Source organism: Mizuhopecten yessoensis, unplaced genomic scaffold (genome assembly GCF_002113885.1).
Source record: "Mizuhopecten yessoensis strain PY_sf001 unplaced genomic scaffold, ASM211388v2 scaffold7597, whole genome shotgun sequence".
Taxonomy (NCBI): Eukaryota; Metazoa; Mollusca; class Bivalvia; order Pectinida; family Pectinidae; genus Mizuhopecten; species Mizuhopecten yessoensis.
This window is the reverse complement of record NW_018407127.1, coordinates 521,504-541,709: the sequence shown is the minus strand read 5'-3', so window position 1 is coordinate 541,709 and position 20,206 is coordinate 521,504. Positions and strand designations below refer to the sequence as shown.

At 37.5% G+C, this 20,206-nt stretch overlaps 1 protein-coding gene across 1 annotated transcript in view; it reads right to left on the bottom strand.

Annotated features, from left to right (window-relative positions):
* Nucleotides 1–13,426, bottom strand: part of LOC110453985 — a 43,145-nt gene extending 29,719 nt beyond the window's left edge. The window contains exon 1 of the mRNA XM_021503254.1: nt 13,196–13,426. Coding sequence (XP_021358929.1) covers nt 13,196–13,315 — 120 coding nt within the window. The 5' untranslated portion in view covers nt 13,316–13,426. The remainder of the gene's footprint in view (nt 1–13,195) is intronic.
* Nucleotides 13,427–20,206: the final 6,780 nt, after the last annotated feature.

Below are 20,206 nucleotides of genomic sequence, written 5' to 3'. Positions count from 1 at the left end.
AGCTAGGTAATGTACGAACGCACCATGTATCAGCTAAGTCAAGTACGAACACACATGTACCAGCTATGTAATATACGAATGCACCATGTTCAAGCTAGGTAATGTACGAACGCACCATGTATCAGCTAAGTCAAGTACGAACACACATGTACCAGCTATTTAATATACGAACGCACCATGTACCAGCTAGGTATTGTACGAACACACCATGTACCAGCTAGTTAATGTACGTACGCACCATGTACCAGCTTAGTAAAGTATGAACACACATGTACCTGCTAAGTAAAGTACGAACAAACATGTAACGGTTATGTAATATACGAACGCACCATGTATCAGTTAGGTAATATACGAACGCACCATGTACCAGCTAGGTAATGTACGAACGCACCATGTACCAGCTATGTAATATACGAACGCACCGTGTACCAGCTAGGTAATGTACGAACGCACCATGTACCATCTAAGTTATGTACGAACGCACCATGTACCGGCTAGGTATTGTACGAACTCACCATGTACCAGCTAGGTAATGTACGAACGCACAATGTATCAGCTAAGTCAAGTACGAACACACATGTACCAGCTAGGTAATATACGAACGCACCATGTACCAGCTATGTGATATACGAACACACATGTACCAGCTATGTAATATACGAACGCACCATGTACCAGCTAGGTCATGTACGAACGCACCATGTACCAGCTAAGTAAAGTACGAACACTCATGTACCAGCCATGTAATATACGAACGCACCATGTACCAGCTAAGTAAAGTACGAACGCAACATGTACCAGCTAGGTAAAGTACGAACGCACCATGCACCAGCTAGGTAATGTACGAACGCACATTTACCAGCTAGGTTATGTACGAACGCACCATGTACCGGATAAGTAAAGTACGAACACACATGTATCAGTTAGGTAATGTACAAACGTATTATGTACCATGTAATATACAAATGTATTATGTACCATGTAATGTACAAACGTATTATGTACCATGTAATATACAAATGTATTATGTACCATGTAATGTACAAACGTATTATGTACCATGTAATATACAAACGTATGATGTACCATGTCATAAGTACGAACACTCATGTACCAGCCATGTAATATACGAACGCACCATGTACCAGCTAAGTAAAGTACGAACACACGTGTACCAGCTATGTAATATACGAACGCACCGTGTACCAGCTAGGTCATGTACGAACGCACCATGTATCAGCTAAGTCAAGTACGAACACACATGTACCAGCTAGGTAATATACGAACGCACCATGTACCAGCTAAGTAAAGTACGAACGCACCATGTACCAGCTAGGTAAAGTACGAACGCACCATGCACCAGCTAGGTAATGTACGAACGCACATTTACCAGCTAGGTTATGTACGAACGCACCATATACCGGCTAAGTAAAGTACGAACACACATGTATCAGTTAGGTAATGTACGAACACACATGTATCAGTTAGGTAATGTACGAAAACACATGTATCAGTTAGGTAATGTAAAACCGTATTATGTACCACCAGCTATGTAATATACGAACGCCCCATGTACCAGCTAGGTAATGTACGAACGCACAATGTATCAGCTAAGTCAAGTACGAACACACATGTACCAGCTATTTAATATACGAACGCACCATGTACCAGCTAGGTATTGTACGAACGCACCATGTACAAGCTAGTTAATGTACGTACGCAACATGTACCAGCTAGGTCATGTACGAACGCACCATGTATCAGCTAAGTCAAGTACGAACACACATGTACCAGCTATGTAATATACGAACGCACCATGTACCAGCTAAGTAAAGTACGAACGCACCATGTACCAGCTAGGTAAAGTACGAACGCACCATGCACCAGCTAGGTAATGTACGAACGCACATTTACCAGCTAGGTTATGTACGAACGCACCATATACCGGCTAAGTAAAGTACGAACACACATGTATCAGTTAGGTAATGTACGAAAACACATGTATCAGTTAGGTAATGTAAAACCGTATTATGTACCACCAGCTATGTAATATACGAACGCCCCATGTACCAGCTAGGTAATGTACGAACGCACAATGTATCAGCTAAGTCAAGTACGAACACACATGTACCAGCTATTTAATATACGAACGCACCATGTACCAGCTAGATAATGTACGAACGCACCATGTACCGCTAAGTAAAGTACGCACACACATGTACCAGCTAGGTAATATACGAACGCACCATGTACCAGCTAAGTAAAGTACGAACACACGTGTACCAGCTATGTAATATACGAACGCACCGTGTACCAGCTAGGTCATGTACGAACGCACCATGTATCTGCTTGGTAATATACGAACGCACCATGTACCAGCTAGGTAATGTACGAACGCACCATGGACCAGCTAGGTAATGTACGAACGCACCATGTACCAGCTAAGTAAAGTACGAACGCACCATGTACCAGCTAGGTAAAGTACGAACGCACCATGCACCAGCTAGGTAATGTACGAACGCACATTTACCAGCTAGGTTATGTACGAACGCACCATGTACCGGCTAAGTAAAGTACGAACACACATGTATCAGTTAGGTAATGTACGAACACACATGTATCAGTTAGGTAATGTACAAACGTATTATGTACCAGCTAGGTAATGTACAAACGCACCATGTACCAGCTAGGTAATGTACGATCGCACCATGTACCAGCTAGGTAATGTACGAACGCACCATGTACCAGTTAAGTAAAGTACGAACGCACCATGTACCAGCTAGGTAAAGTACGAACGCACCATGTACCAGCTAGGTAATGTACGAACACACATGTATCAGTTAGGTAATGTACGAAAACACATGTATCAGTTAGGTAATGTACAAACGTATTATGTACCATGTAATATACAAACGTATTATGTACCATGTAATATACAAACGTATTATGTACCATGTAATATACAAACGTATGATGTACTATGTCATGTACAAACGTATTATGTACCGTGTAATATACAAACGTATGATGTACCATGTCATGTACAAACGTATTATGTACCATGTAATATACAAACGTATTATGTACCATGTAATGTTCAAACGTATTATGTTCCATGTAATATACAAACGTAGTATGTACCATGTAATATACAAACGTATTATGTACCATGTAATATACAAACGTATTATGTACCATGTAATATACAAACGTATTATGTACCATGTCATGTACAAACGTATTATGTACCATGTCATGTACAAACGTATTATGTACCATGTAATGTACAAACGTATGATGTACCATGTAATGTACAAACGTATGATGTACCATGTAATATACAAACGTATGATGTACCAGGTATTGTACAAATGTATTATGTACCATGTAATATACAAACGTATTATGTACCATGTAATGTACAAACGTATTATGTACCATGTAATATACACACGTATTATGTACCATGTTATATACAAACGTATTATGTACCATGTAATATACAAACGTATTATGTTCCATGTCATGTTCAAACGTATTATGTACCATGTAATATACACACGTATTATGTACCATGTTATATACAAACGTATTATGTACCATGTAAAATACAAACGTATTATGTACCATGTAATATACAAACGTAGTATGTACCATGTAATATACAAACGTATGATGTACCATGTCATGTATAAACGTATTATGTACCATGTAACGACACACGTATTATGTACCATGTAATATACAAATGTATTATGTACCATGTAATGTACAAACGACGTATGTACCATGTAACGACACACGTATTATGAAAGATGTAATGTACANTCCTAACGTTACCACATACAAAACCTTAACAGCCTACTAATTAATCTGGACCTAACGTTACCACATACAAAACCATCATAGTCTACTTATTAGTCTGGACTTAACGTTGACACATACAAAACCTTAATAGCCTACTAATAAGTGTGGACTATCTAACGTTACCACATACAAAACCTTAATAGAAGACTCATTAGTCTGGACCTTACGTTACCACATACAAAACCTTAATAGACTACTCATTAGTCTGGTCCTAACGTTACGACATACACAACCTTAATAGCCTACTAATTAATCTGGACCTAACGTTACCACATACAAAACCGGCATAGTCTACTAATTAGTCTGGAATTAACGTTGACACATACAAAGCCTTAATAGCCTACTAATAAGTGTGGACTATCGAACGTTACCACATACAAAACCTTAATAGACTACTCATTAATCTGGACCTAACGTTACCACATACAAAACCTTAATAGACTACTCATTAGTCTGGACCTAACGTTACCACATACAAAACCTTAATAGCCTACTAATTCATCTGGACCTAACGTTACCACATACAAAACCATCATAGTCTACTAATTAGTCTGGACTTAACGTTGACACATACAAAACCTTAATAGACTACTAATAAGTGTGGACTATCTAACGTTACCACATACACTAATTTGTCTGGACTTAACGTTACCACATACAAAACCTTAATAGACTACTAAATAGTGTGGACTATCTAACGTTACCACATACAAAACCTTAATAGACTACTAATTAGTCTGGACCTAACGTTACCACATACAAAACCATCATAGTCTACTAATTAGTCTGGACTTAACGTTGACACATACAAAACCTTAATAGACTACTAATGAGTGTGGACTATCTAATGTTACCACATACACTAATTAGTCTGGACCTAACTTTACCACATACACTAATTAGTCTCGAATACCTAACGTTACCACATGCAAAACCTTGATAGACGCCTAATTAGTGTGGGCTATCTAACGTTACCACATACATTACTTAGTCTCGAATTCCTAACGTTACCACAAACAAAACCTTAATAGACTACTAATAAGTGTGGACTATCTAACGTTACCACATAAACTAAATATTCTCGAATACCTAGCGTTACCGCATACAAAACCATAAAAGACTACTAATTAGTCTGGACTTAACGTTACCGCATACCAAACCTTAATAGACTACTAATAAGTGTGGACTATCTAACGTTACCACATACACTAATTTGTCTGGACCTAACGTTACCACAAACAAAACCTTAATAGACTACTTATTAGTGTGGACTATCTAGCGTTACCACATATAAAACCATAATAGACTTCTAATTAGTGTGGACTATCTAACGTTACCACATACACGAATTGTTCTCGAATACCTAACGTTACCACATACAAAACCATAAAAGACTACTAATTAGTCTGGACTTAACGTTACCGCATACCAAACCTTACTAGACTACTAATAAGTGTGGACTATCTAACGTTACCACATATAAAACCATAATAGACTACTAATTAGTGTGGACTATCTAACGTTTCCACATACACTAATTATTCTCGAAAACCTAACGTTACCGCATACAAAACCATAAAAGACTACTAATTAGTCTGGACTTAACGTTACCACCTACCAAACCTTAATAGACTACTTATTAGTGTGGACTATCTAGCGTTACCACATATAAAACCATAATAGACTTCTAATTAGTGTGGACTATCTAACGTTACCACATATAAAACCATAATAGACTACTAATGAGTGTGGACTATCTAACGTTACCACATACAAAACCTTGATAGACTTCTAATTAGTGTGGGCTATCTAACGTTACCACATACACTACTTAGTCTCGAATACCTAACGTTACCACATACAAAACCTTAATAGACTACTAATGAGTGTGGACTATATAACGTTACCACATACAAAACCTTAATAGCATACTAATTAATCTGGACCTCACGTTACCACATACAAAACCATCATATTCTACTAATTAGTCTGGACTTAACGTTGACACATACGAAACCTTAATAGACTACTAATGAGTGTGGACTATCTAACGTTGCCACATACACATTAGTCTGGACCTAACGTTACCACATACAAAACCATCATAGTCTACTAATTAGTCTGCACCTAACGTTACCACATACAAAACCTTAATAGACTACTTATTAGTGTGGACTATCTGACGTTACCACATACACTAATTAGTCTCGAATACCTAAAGTTACCACATACAAAACCTTGATAGACTTCTAATTAGTGTGGGCTATCTAACGTTACCACATACACTACTTAGTCTCGAATACCTAACGTTACCACATACAAAACCTTAATAGACTACTAATTAGTCTGGACCTAACGTTACCACATACAAACCTTTAATAGACTACTAATAAGTCTGGACTATCTAGTCTGGACTTAACGTTGACACATACCAAACCTTTATAGACTACTAATAAGTGTGGACTATCTAACGTTTCCACATACACTAATTATTCTCGAAAACCTAACGTTACCGCATACAAAACCATAAAGACTACTAATTAGTCTGGACTTAACGTTACCACCTACCAAACCTTAATAGACTACTTATTAGTGTGGACTATCTAACGTTACCACATATAAAACCATAATAGACTACTAATGAGTGTGGACTATCTGTGTGGACTATCTAACGTTACCACATACAAAACCATAATAGACTACTAATTAGTGTGGACTATCTAACGTTACCACATATAAAACCATAATAGACTACTAATGAGTGTGGACTATCTGTGTGGACTATCTAACGTTACCACATACAAAACCTTAATAGACTGCTTATTAGTGTAGACCATCTAACGTTACCACATACACTAATTTGTCTGGACCTAATGCTACCACATACAAAACCATAATAGTCTACTAATTAGTGTGGACTATCTAACGTTTCCACATACACTAATTATTCTCGAAAACCTAACGTTACCGTATACAAAACCATAAAAGACTACTAATTAGTCTGAACTTAACGTTACCACATACAAAACCATAAAAGACTACTAACTAATCTGAACTTAACGTTACCACATACAAAACCTTAATAGCATACTAATTAATCTGGACGTAACGTTACCACATACAAAACCATCATAGTCTACTAATTAGTCTGCACCTAACGTTACCACATACAAAACCTTAATAGCATACTAATTAATCTGGACGTAACGTTACCACATACAAAACCATCATAGTCTACTAATTAGTCTGGACTTAACGTTGACACATACAAAACCTTAATAGACTACTAATTAGTCTGGACCTAACGTTACCACATACAAACCTTTAATAGACTACTAATAAGTCTGGACTATCTAGTCTGGACTTAACGTTGACACATACCAAACCTTTATAGACTACTAATAAGTGTGGACTATCTAACGTTAACACATACACTAAATATTCTCGAATACCTAACGTTACAGCATACAAAACCATAAAAGACTACTAATTAGTCTGGACTTAACGTTACCGCATACCAAACCTTAATAGACTACTAATAAGTGTGGACTATCTAACGTTACCACATACAAAACCTTAATAGACTACTAATGAGTGTGGACTATCTAACGTTGCCACATACACTAATTAGTCTGGACCTAACTTTACCACATACACTAATTAGTCTCGAATACCTAACGTTACCACATACAAAACCTTGATAGACTTATAATTAGTGTGTGCTATCTAACGTTACCACATACACTACTTAGTCTCGAATTCCTAACGTTACCACAAACAAAACCTTAGTAGACTACTAATAAGTGTGGACTATCGAACGTTACCACATACACTAATTATTCTCGAAAACCTAACGTTACCGTATACAAAACCATAAAAGACTACTAATAAGTCTGGACTTAACGTTACCGCATACCAAACCTTTATAGACTACTAATAAGTGTGGACTATCAAACGTTACCACATACACTAAATAATCTCGAATACCTAACGTTACCGTATACAAAACCATAAAAGACTACTAATAAGTCTGGACTTAACGTTACCGCATACCAAACCTTACTAGACTACTAATAAGTGTGGACTATCTAACGTTACCACATACACTAATTATTCTCGAAAACCTAACGTTACCGTATACAAAACCATAAAAGACTACTAATTAGTCTGGACTTAACGTTACCGCATACCAAACCTTACTAGACAACTAATAAGTGTGGACTATCTAGCGTTACCACATACACTAAATATTCTCGAATACCTAACGTTACCGCATACAAAACCATAAAAGACTCCCCATTAGTCTGGACTTAACGTTACCACATACCAAACCTTACTAGACAACTAATAAGTGTAGACTATCTAGCGTTACCACATACACTAAATGTTCTCGAATACCTAACGTTACCGCATACAAAACCATAAAGACTACTAATTAGTCTGGACTTAACGTTACCACCTACCAAACCTTAATAGACTACTTATTAGTGTGGACCATCTAACGTTACCACATACACTAAATATTCCCGAATACCTAACGTTACCGCATACAAAACCATAAAAGACTACTCATTAGTCTGGACTTAACGTTACCGCATACCAAACCTTAATAGACTACTTATTAGTGTGGACTATCTAACGTTACCACATACACTAATTAGTTTCGAATACCTAACGTTACCACATACAAAACCATAAAAGACTACTAACTAATCTGAACTTAACGTTACCACATACAAAACCATAAAAGACTACTAATTAGTCTGAACTTAACGTTACCCCATACAAAACCTTAATAGACTACTTATTAGTGTGGACCATCTAACGTTACCACATACACTAATTAGTTTCGAATACCTTACGTTACCACATACAAAACCATAAAAGACTACTAATTAGTCTGAACTTAACGTTACCACATACAAAACCTTAATAGACTACTTATTAGTGTGGACCATCTAACGTTACCACATACACTAATTTGTCTGGACCTAACGCTACCACATACAAAACCATAATGTGTGGACTATCTAACGTTACCACATACACTAATTGTTCTCGAATACCTAACGTTACCACATACAAAACCTTAATAGACTACTAATTAGTCTGGACCTAACGTTACCACATACAAACCTTCAATAGACTACTAATAAGTCTGGACTATCTAACGCTACCACATACACTAATTAGTCTCGAATACCTAACGTTACTACATATAACCATGATTGACTTCTACGTATGAAATATCTTCTGTTACAAGAAACCGAATTTAAAGCTCCGGAATATCTGGTGTCACCTTCTATAAAACCCTGGTAAACTTCTAATTAGTCTTGACTGCTACATCACGTCACTGTAAACCAAACAGCGACTAATTATGACATTGCAAAAATATATTGACAATATAATCCACTAGCTATTGTACCTACGACCACGGCACTGTTGTCAATATAACTAGAGTTAAATACATGTATTAGTACGTACCATTGACAGCAGGTAAAACTCGTAAACAAAGATGTATTACAAAACTTGTAATAACGGATGACATCGCCATTGATTCTTCTATCTGGCATTTTATCAAAGACGCCCTGCTACTACAAAATAACAACAAACAAATCGATAGTAAACAAACACAAAATCAGGGTAAAGAACACATGGATACTATCATTACTCCTAGTGAATACAGACAACAACAGGAGATAACCAAACATGAGATATGTAACACTGCCGACGATAACGGGCCACAACAACAGGAGATAACCAAAACACGAGATATGTTAACACTGCCGACGATAACGAGTCACCTGTCTACCGCACAAAGCCAAACATCCAGACTAAAGCTCGCTGACAATACACAATATCGCCGGGTACCCCACTGTTCATCAAGTAGTGAGACCTTAAAAACTGTTCAACGGCCATACACAGTTACAACATTTCTAACAAGTACTACTATATATAAAGGGTGCAGCTGTTATATTCCGTGTGTAGGATTGGCAATGAGGAATATTTCTGACTTGTGAACAAAGTGTGTCACATTTGTGTAAGAAAGTAGAAACAAAACTAAGAGGATGTGAACAGACAAATATTGGAAGGGGACGATATAAAAGAAAAGACATTATATGGTCCATAACCCTAAAAAAAACGGACGAAACAATTTACTCCGGATAAATGAGCGTTTGTTTATTTGTTAACGTTAGAAACCTCTTGTGTATTTGAAAGATGAAAGATACGTGTATGGTAGGTTTTTCTGGGATCCAGTGTGTACTTGAATTTCAATTCTAGATATTTTCTTAACATTCAGCAGATTTATATTTCGAAGACAGTGCACAGTATCCCTTAGCATGGTTACCGGACAAAAAACTAAAAATCCGCTGTAATTACCTAGATAATACACATTTTAACTAAAGTTCCGCTGTAATTACCTAGATAATACACATTCTGATTAATTTTTAATTCAGCGTAATTTTCGGCGGCACTCATTACTTGATATTGATCCTACTGATCGTACAACCTATGAGAATGGCGGGAACAGATAAGTGTAGGTACCATTGTTGACCGACCTAGCTGTAAGTTGATATGTTTACACAGGAGACAATACGGTCCTCAGATAGAGAATGGCTAATTGCATGATACATGTAAGGGTGAAACACGGCGAGCGGTTCTATAGGGTATGTGTTGTACGTCTGTTATTGTTTCCGTACCAACATAACGAGGCACATTCGAACGTCTGTTATTGGAACATGATAAACTAAAATAGAATACCTTGACTTTGGTTGACATGTTAATAACAATAGTATCCGAAACATCCTTCTGAAAACAGTGTTTCATGTATAACGCTATGAATTACTTTGGTTCCCAATCTTCACGACGGCATTTATTTATCTATCTTAAAAAATTTCAACAGCCCATCAACACAATAATATACAGGGCACATTGTAGAACATGCAGTATGTGTATGTTACAATGATTGACTCGAAAAGTAAATGAAATGTTAGATAAGTGAAGAAAAACACATGCCCGGTGACGTTAAGGGCAGCAGCGAAGTTCCTACACACCTGTCGATCCTTTGCTAATCACTCGATAGTTCCCCAGCTGTGATCCATGTCACTGAGCTCTGTTTCCACCGCGCGTCGCCATGTGGTTTTGGGGCGACCTCTCTTCCGTTTACTTTCAGGAGTCCAGTGTACTGCAAAATTTGTGATGGAATCGCCTTCCTTCCTTAGCACCTGTCCAATCCACCTCCAGCGTCTCTTCCTGATGATGTCTCTCAAACTCTCCTTGTTGTACTGTCTAATCAGTTCATGTTGGAGATTACTCTTAGCCAGAACATCTTCAGAATTTTCCTCAATCTGGTTGTGTGAAATGTTGACAATTTCAACAAGTCTTCCTCTGTCATCCGCCAACATTCTTAACCATATAAAAGTATTGATAGCACACAGCTCTGGTATATACTCAGCTTGGTTCTGGTGCTATGCCATGCTGATTCCCACATTTCTCACGGGCTTATGAAGTCAAATCTGGCCTTGTTCAATCTGTTAGCGATGTCCTAGATAGATCCTCTATCCTTGTTGATTGTGCTTCCTAGGTAGGTGAATGTATATGTGCTCGTGCGGTCGGTATCCCCTAATTGTACTGGCTTTGGAAGGTCTCGGCCAGGGAAATTTAAACATGTCAAATGTTGAATTAAGTTGATCTTTCTCCTAAACAAATATAATTTTGTGTTTCACATTGAGGGTAATTACTTCAGTCTTCCTTTGGTTGATCTTTAGTGCAACTTGTTGACTGAAGTTGTTGAGTAGGGTTGTCTTCTCTTGGATGTGTTGGTATGAATGAGACATCAGGGCGATTTCATCTGCGAAATCCAGATTCTTTAACGCTGAAAAGGATGTCTAACGTATTCCTCTGGGTACATCTTCCGTTGTTTTCCCCATGACCCAGTCTATGTCCATGTTTAACAGGATCGAGGACATGGCACACCCTTGCCGCACTCCAGTCTTGACTTCGAAGCTGAGGTAGCTGATCCCAACACTTCATGTGAAAAAGGTATAAAAACTTCTGATGACATTAACCATCTGAGTCTCCAGAGGCTGTCTCGATGAATAATGTCAAAGGCTTTCTCAAAATCAATAAAGGTTATGTAGAGTTGTCTTTGCCATTCTGAACACTGCTCGATGATGTCTCCTACTCTTTCTCAGTTGTCAATAGTCTTCCTTTTTTTGTCCTTTATGAGTGCGCTGTTTTTTGTGCGGCACTTCCCAGAGATAAGTTTTGTAATCTTATATACAGTACCTTGCTCGTTGCGGGCTGCTGCTGCTTCTGCTTTTGACGCCATGTCATCGAGACTCTTTCGTTTGCCTGCTCTTACAAGGCTCTTTACAGTTCTGTGTGCTTTTTGGTACTCTTCAATATCACTTTCTTTCAGTCTCTCAGACATAGTACGGACATTCAAAAACTAAGGTTGGTGCTTGATTTTGTGTTCAGCACTTTCATTGTCGTGCCAGTATCCCCCTTTCGGCTTCAACCACTGTCAGTCATACGAGTCGTTGCCCATGGAAGATATTTACTCAGCGTTGTGTTACATTTCTTCGTTGCTGTTTCCGTAACGTTATTGTTTTTACAAGACCGGGTTGTTACATTTGTAGCAGGGCTATGGTTTTTCTGTTACGGTTGTCCTTCCCTTAGCCACGGGTTCCCAGTTTTTGAAGGCACTGGAGGCTCGCCTTTCACCAATGTCACTCAACTACTAAGTATTGCAGCAACGCATTTCCAGGGCGGCCACCAGGAACGCGGCGGTGTGACATGTGACTTGCTGACAGAACCTTTTTGAGAGGTAAGCTTTCCCAGCATTTACAAGAGGCACCATACTGACATTAGTATCTCACCGGAAGCAATATCAGCATTTGAACCCAACAGGAGTGACTAATATAAGTTAAATAAGTTGTTTCAAAAAAAGAATTGTAAAAAATATAATGTTCATATCATAATCAAAGGATATAGATAATCAACCAATGAGTAAAACAGGTTAAAATAGGGAATGAAGGATGTATGTTCTTTATACACAGGAGTCTGCTATATACAGGGCACCAGTAGACGTAACATTAACTGTTTGTTATGTAGGACATCTATAGGGGTCAGCTTTGTTAGTATAGGTGTCCGTTATGTACAGTTAAGCTTTACTAAGCTCAGAAGTAGTAATTATATATGTCACATGTCACGTTTCTCTTCTACATAGGGGTCGCTATGTACAGGTAAGACTTACCTTGAGCAGCAGTAGAAACGTTTATTGTATGTCATGTATGACCTCTATATTAAGGTCAGATGTACTTACCCTTAGCAGCAGAAGTGACATCCTCCGGAGGTCCTGGTTCTTTCTCTTGGCCATCAGACGGAGGCCATCTTTCTTAGCATCGGCTGTCGTGTACTCTCTAAACATGATCTTCTTAGCCATGCTGACTGTTGAACTACTTACAGTGGCCTAGTATTTTGCTGTGTCGAGTAGTCCTTTGTTCAACTCTTCTTTTTGAAAATTTGACAATTGTCATGATCATTGTATGATGAATTCGTCAATAAATATGATATGCTCGGCTTCGCTTAGGATTAAATGAGCACATATCGGTGACAGCCATCATCTTTGTCACTCAATCGACATATGTGTTTGATTCTTTTTATAAACCTTGATTAATCTATTGCAAAACAGTATTATATATAGTACTAATACATATCCGCTTACAACGGATTATAATCAAGCATATAAGCGGAAGGGAGAAATGTGGTTAAACCGTTTAAGTGTGTAACTATGTAAATAATGTACTATAAATCTTTATGTTTTTGCGTTACCTTAATTTTGCGAACACTTGCTCTAATTTTCATTATTAGTTGTGAAGACAGGGAATCATTGAAGTTTTACATCATGATATTAACTGTGTGAACAGAGGAAATATTCCCGTTTTGATATTTTCAGCTATTAGCTGTGTGGACGGTACAACTTTAAACAAACTGATAGCGATGTTGGCGGATGATGCTTGACACTATAAGCAGCTTGGTAAAATGTGTATTCGTATTTTGAAACTACAATCTAGTAGCTGTGTTTTGATACATGTACTTATACTGTTAGTTGTATTGACAATGGAAATGTTTGCGTGTTGACTCTACATACCATTAGCTATGTGAGCAGTATCAATGTCTTTGTTCGGAACCATAAGGGTCGGCTTACTACTTAGCTGTACGGTGAGCTGGATAATTGGCAACTTTCCCTTTCTTGATGGGAACATACCTGTTTATATTAGATTCGATATTTAATAGCTGCTCCGAATATCATGACTTCCGTGATAAATGTCGACTGCTGACGGACAAACTTACAAGACAGAGTTTCCAAAGATGAAGGTTGACGAAGTGTATTAATTTTGTATGGCCGCCATATTGATAATATTGTCTTTGTTTTTTATTTCACAAGCCATAGTCTCGGTCCAAGGATGTGACATTACCTAATTAGACGTAGATTCACATGGCAGATGTCGTCGAAGAAGCAGAAGGCGCTTACCCTTCCGGAATACCTGGTCTTATTCTTCCAGTATTTTTGCAGTGGTCTCCACCTAAATCGTTCTTTTGTTCATTTATCGCTTTCGAGTTCGAATTTTTGTTTCGTTGACCCTTAGGTATTCTGTTGTTTTTCCTTTTCACAGTACGATCTACAATGTGTAGACATTGGAAATGTTCGCGTTTTGACATTTCAATCTATTAGCTGTGTAGACATAGGAAATGTTCGCGTTTTGACATTTCAATCTAAAAGCTGTGTAGACATTAGAAATGTTCGCGTTTTGACATTTCAATCTAAAAGCTGTGTAGGCATCAGAAATGTTCGCGATTTGACATTTCAATCTAATACCTCATACCAAAATGAGACGCAGTGGTTTGGTTATTCAAAAAACTTGCTCAGAATCTCGTGGCGCTTACCCATCCGGAGTACCAGCTTTTATTCTTGTTGTCCTTTTTGAAGGATGTCCATGTACATTGTTTTAGTTTTATAGATTTTGAGTTAGAATTATAGTTTTGTCGATGTTGATTTTTCTTTTGTAAGTACTTTACCTTCATTGTTCACATCCCTCATTTGTATACACGAGGTATTGTTGTTTCTCAATCAAGTTATGAAGGACATTATAAGCGATTTCTGTCATTTGGGAGGCTGCGATATGTTCGTGTTTTTCTCCTTGTGATAGCACGGAACTGATGCCGACTTTATAGTGCTACCTCACTGAAACATACTGCCGAGGACACCCAGCAGGACACCCTACCCGGTCACATTATACTGACAACGGGCGAACCAGTCGTCCCACTCCTAAATTGCTGAGCGTTAAGCAGGAGTAGAAACTACCATCTTTACAGACTCTAGTATGTCTCGGCCAGGGGACAGATTCCAAAGCCTTCCTCACAGGGGCGAGCGTTCAACTAAATGCCAAAAGTGGGGCATTGTTAAGGGAGACATAAGGAAGAAGAAAGTTGTTTAGAGAGGAGAAAAAAGATAAGATCTCAAATTTAGTCGGCTTTTACAATCATGCAATTGGGGCAGCAGGTACACTTACGCCCTACCTGCAGGGACTGTAGTCGCTATCAAGGAATAGTTAGGTTTAGTGTAATATCTTTTCATTCAGTTCTTGTTCCTCGACAAGTCCGCTTATCTTCTTTTGACCGTGAAAAAACCTGTGAGGGTTAATATAGAAACTGTGAGGATAAATATAGAAATTGTGAGGGTTAATATAGATACTGTGAGGGTTAAAATAGAAACTGTGAGGGTTAATATAGAAACTGTGAGGGTTAATATAGAAATTGTGAGAGTTAATATAGAAACTGTGAGGGTTAATAAAGAAACTGTGAGGGTTTATATAGAAACTGTGAGGGTTAATATAGAAACTGTGAGGGTTAATATAGAAACTGTGAGGGTTAAAATAGAAACTGTGAGGGTTAATATAGAAGCTGTAAGGGTTAATATAGAAACTGTGAGGGTTAAAATAGAAACTGTGAGGGTTAATATAGAAACTGTGAGGGTTAAAATAGAAACTGTGAGGGTTAATATTGAAACTGTGAGGGTTAATATAGAAGCTGTGAGGGTTAATATAGAAACTGTGAGGGTTAATATAGAAACTGTGAGTGTTAATATAGAAACTGTGAGTGTAAATATAGAAACTGTGAGGGTTAATATAGAAACAGTGAGGGTTTATATAGAAACTTTGAGGGTTTATATAGAAATTGTGAGGGTTAATATAGAAACTGTGAGGGTCAATATAGAAACTGTGAGGGTTAATATAGAAACTGTGAGGGTTTATATAGAAGCTTTGAGGGTTAATATAGAAACTGTGAGGGTTTATATAGAAACTGTGAGGGTTAATATAGAAACTGTGAGGGTTTATATAGAAACTGTGAGGGTTAATATAGAAACTGTGAGGGTTAATATAGAAACTGTGAGGGTTAATATAGAAACTGTGAGGGTTAATATAGAAACTGTGAGGGTTAATATAGAAACTGTGAGGGTTAATATAGAAGCTGTGAGGGTTAATATAGAAACTGTGAGGGTTAATATAGAAACTGTGAGTGTTAATATAGAAACTGTGAGTGTAAATATAGAAACTGTGAGGGTTAATATAGAAACAGTGAGGGTTTATATAGAAACTTTGAGGGTTTATATAGAAATTGTGAGGGTTAATATAGAAACTGTGAGGGTCAATATAGAAACTGTGAGGGTTAATATAGAAACTGTGAGGGTTTATATAGCAACTGTGAGGGTTAAAATAGAAACTGTGAGGGTAAATATAGAAACTATAAGGGTCAATATAGAAAATGTGAGGGTTAATATAGAAACAAATGCAAGCATTGCCTTGTGTGGCTTTTTGCGATCCTCCAATATTGAGTCAAAATTTCTAACCCTTAGGGCTGGACAGAGAAAGTGATTCACTATTGTGATATTTTATATATCAATACCTATAGTCCACTTTTAATACAATATTTGTAATCCATATAAAACACGTTAAAACAGTAAAAATTGTGCAATAATGCTTTTTCTGTTCTTCTAGGTAAGTACGACCTTCGTTAGTCGGTTTATCAATCATTTTCAGTGGAGATTTTTTTCTGTTATCAGCATCTTCATGTATCGTTTGATAAAATTCTTCATTTGCCACTGTTGTCCATACCCTCCACTAAACTCCATTTATCCGCCCCTTAGATCATTGTATTTGCCACTGTTGTCCATACCCTCCACTAAACTCCATTTATCCGCCCCTTTGATCATTATATTTGCCACTGTTGTCCATACCCACCACTAAACTCCATTTATCCGCCCCTTTGATCAATATATTTGCCACTGTTGTCCATACCCGCCACTAAACTCCATTTATCCGCCCCTTTGATCATTATATTTGCCACTGGTGTCCATACCCTCCACTAAACTCCATTTATCCGCCCCTTTGGTCATTATATTTGTCACTGTTTTCCATACCCACCACTAAACTCCATTTATTCGCCCCTTTGATCATTATATTTGCCACTGTTGTCCATCCCCACCACTAAACTCCATTTATCCGCCCCTTTGATCATTATATTTGTCACTGTTTTCCATACCCTCCACTAAACTCCATTTATCCGCCCCTTCGATCATTATATTTGTCATTGGATGAGGATTTTATATCTTTCTCTATCTTTTTATAATATAATACCGCTTGTTTTAGTTTTCGATATCGGGGTGTTTTTCAGACACGTAAGGATTTTTCAAAATGAAAAACAACTTGAACAACCCAGGTGGAGTATAAAACTGTTTGAAGTGGATGTTCCGGTATCTGTGGTGTATACAGCATTCAAGTGAGGTGGCACTATACAAGATGCCGTTGGAAGCATGGTCCTATTACCAACAGAACACAATACATCCCCGACATACACACAAAGGGAGACATTCACCAGGTGCCAGAGGACCAATAGTTAGCGCCTGATAAGGCAGCTCCTGCGAATTCCTTAAAACTTGTTTTGATTCATATGTATGCTAATTGTATTGATTTTATAAATTGATTGTGAAAAGTATATCATGCCGTGTTTTTTGTCATATTATAGACAAACGTCGATTTTAAATGTAAAGATTGAATCAACTGGTGGAGGCCTGGTGACAAAGGGGAAACCAACATATTTCAATGTGGAGATTTAAATAACGTTCATGGCCCAAAATTAGACTGTGATAATAATAAAAAAAAGAACATGGCCCCAAAGACAGAGAAAATATTCGGGTAATAAAACAAAGATAAAAACAAGGATGCATTTAGAAAATGAAACCTAAATACAAAGATAAGTATGGCGCAGCTGAAACCCATATCAACAATCACGACTAGATCACTTCTTTATACCAGAGACGTATAATACATACGTCGCACGTTTATACTAAATGTATACTTCCTTGTTAAAATTCGTCTGTATCATGGTCAATTTAAAGAAATACTGACAGAAAAAGAAATAAGAAAACAAAGATTTACAAACAGATAAATTTGTGGACTAAAATACTGAACATTATTGTGCCGAATGTTCCATTCCCCGAATCACTGTCACTAGAATGGCAAATGATTATTTATAACCAAAATGGCAAAAACATCTATTGATTGATTTATTTTTAATCCATAGAATCACGATTATTTATTTGATGAAGAATGACACACGCTTATCTATGCATACCATCACTTTTAGCTATACTTTAACTGACTAAAGGAGAGTTAGGCCCGACCTCAAAGCCGTAACATGCCCACTGGGGTAATAACCAGGACCTCCAAACTCTAGATGAGTGCTCTGTCGGTTATCCCAGTCTTGCCTCCCTCTTTTTTTTCTAAACCTGCGCCCCGAAGACATCGCTATTAAATATTAATGAAAATTCAAACAGTAGTAAAATACCGCAAATTACCGAAACCGTACAACTACATTATAGGGGAGGTCACTCGAACGATCTTATAAGTAAGAGAAGACAACGGTATGTTTAACGACCACTGGAGTAGAACACAGTTTTGTGTGTATCGAGGAGACTAGTTAGGGACTCGATCTTCCGCAGACCTTTTCTCTCTACTTTACACGTAATGTGCTCCAGTACGTTTGAAATAGGTTACATAATTCATGTCGTGAGAAATTTAACCGATAATCTGAATGATAACATGTAAGATTTCTTATATTTAATAGAAGACATCTTATAGATTTCTTATATATAACAGAAGACTTCTTATATAGAAATTATATATATCTTATAAGATAAATAATTTAACGAAATACAGGTCGACATTGCTCCTTAAATAAATGTAAGTTGGCCCGCCATATAACCGTATCGCGTAGGATCGCGTCATCAACTTCATCACACATTTTATTTGTCACACATTTTATTTATGGCACTGATGATGGGGCTGTGCATTGGGTTAACCATTACAGTTAGGGGAACTTTACGATAGGAAAGTGTGGGGACGGAATCACTCCTGTGTAGATAGACAATCTTGACTCTGTGGGTAAGAAGTTTAACACTCATCTTAAAATTTCTTACTCTCGGGTTGAGATCCGTTTTCTACATATCACGCAACAGTGATTGATTTTCTCTCACCGAAAAAAAAATGTGGATATACCTGTCCATGATAAAAAAAAATCGATGTATACCAGGTAATATCATTCTTCCCTTTTTGATGACTTCGGTAACTACAGAGGATAGCCCCTCCCTCTACGTTGAGTAGGTAACTATATAGCATGGTCCTCTGTGCTGAGTAAATTAACTAGATATCAAAATCGTTCCATGTATGTTTACTCAAGTAATAAAATACTAGTCGTTCACTCCACGGGGACTACAGTACCTAACACAATCTTTTCCTCAGTTGATACTTGTTAAGTTGACTAAGGTAACTAGAGACAGTACTTAGAAAGCCGTTCCCTCTGTATGTTGACTATGGTAACTAGAGACTACAGGACTTAGAAAGCCGTTCCCTCTGTATGTTGACTATGGTAACTAGAGACTACAGTACTTAGAAAGCCGTTCCATCTGTTTGTTAACTATGGTAACTAGAGACTACAGTACTTAGTAAGCCGTTCCCTCTGTATGTTAACTATGGTAACTAGAGACTACAGTACTTAGGAAGCCGTTCCCTCTGTATGTTGACTATGGTAACTAGAGACTACAGTACTTAGGAAGCCGTTCCCTCTGTATGTTAACTATGGTAACTAGAGACTACAGTACTTAGTAAGCCGTTCCCTCTGTAATTTGACTATGGTAACTAGAGACTACAGTACTAAGAAAGCCGTTCCCTCTGTATGTTAACTATGGTAACTAGAGACAGTACTTAGAAAGCCG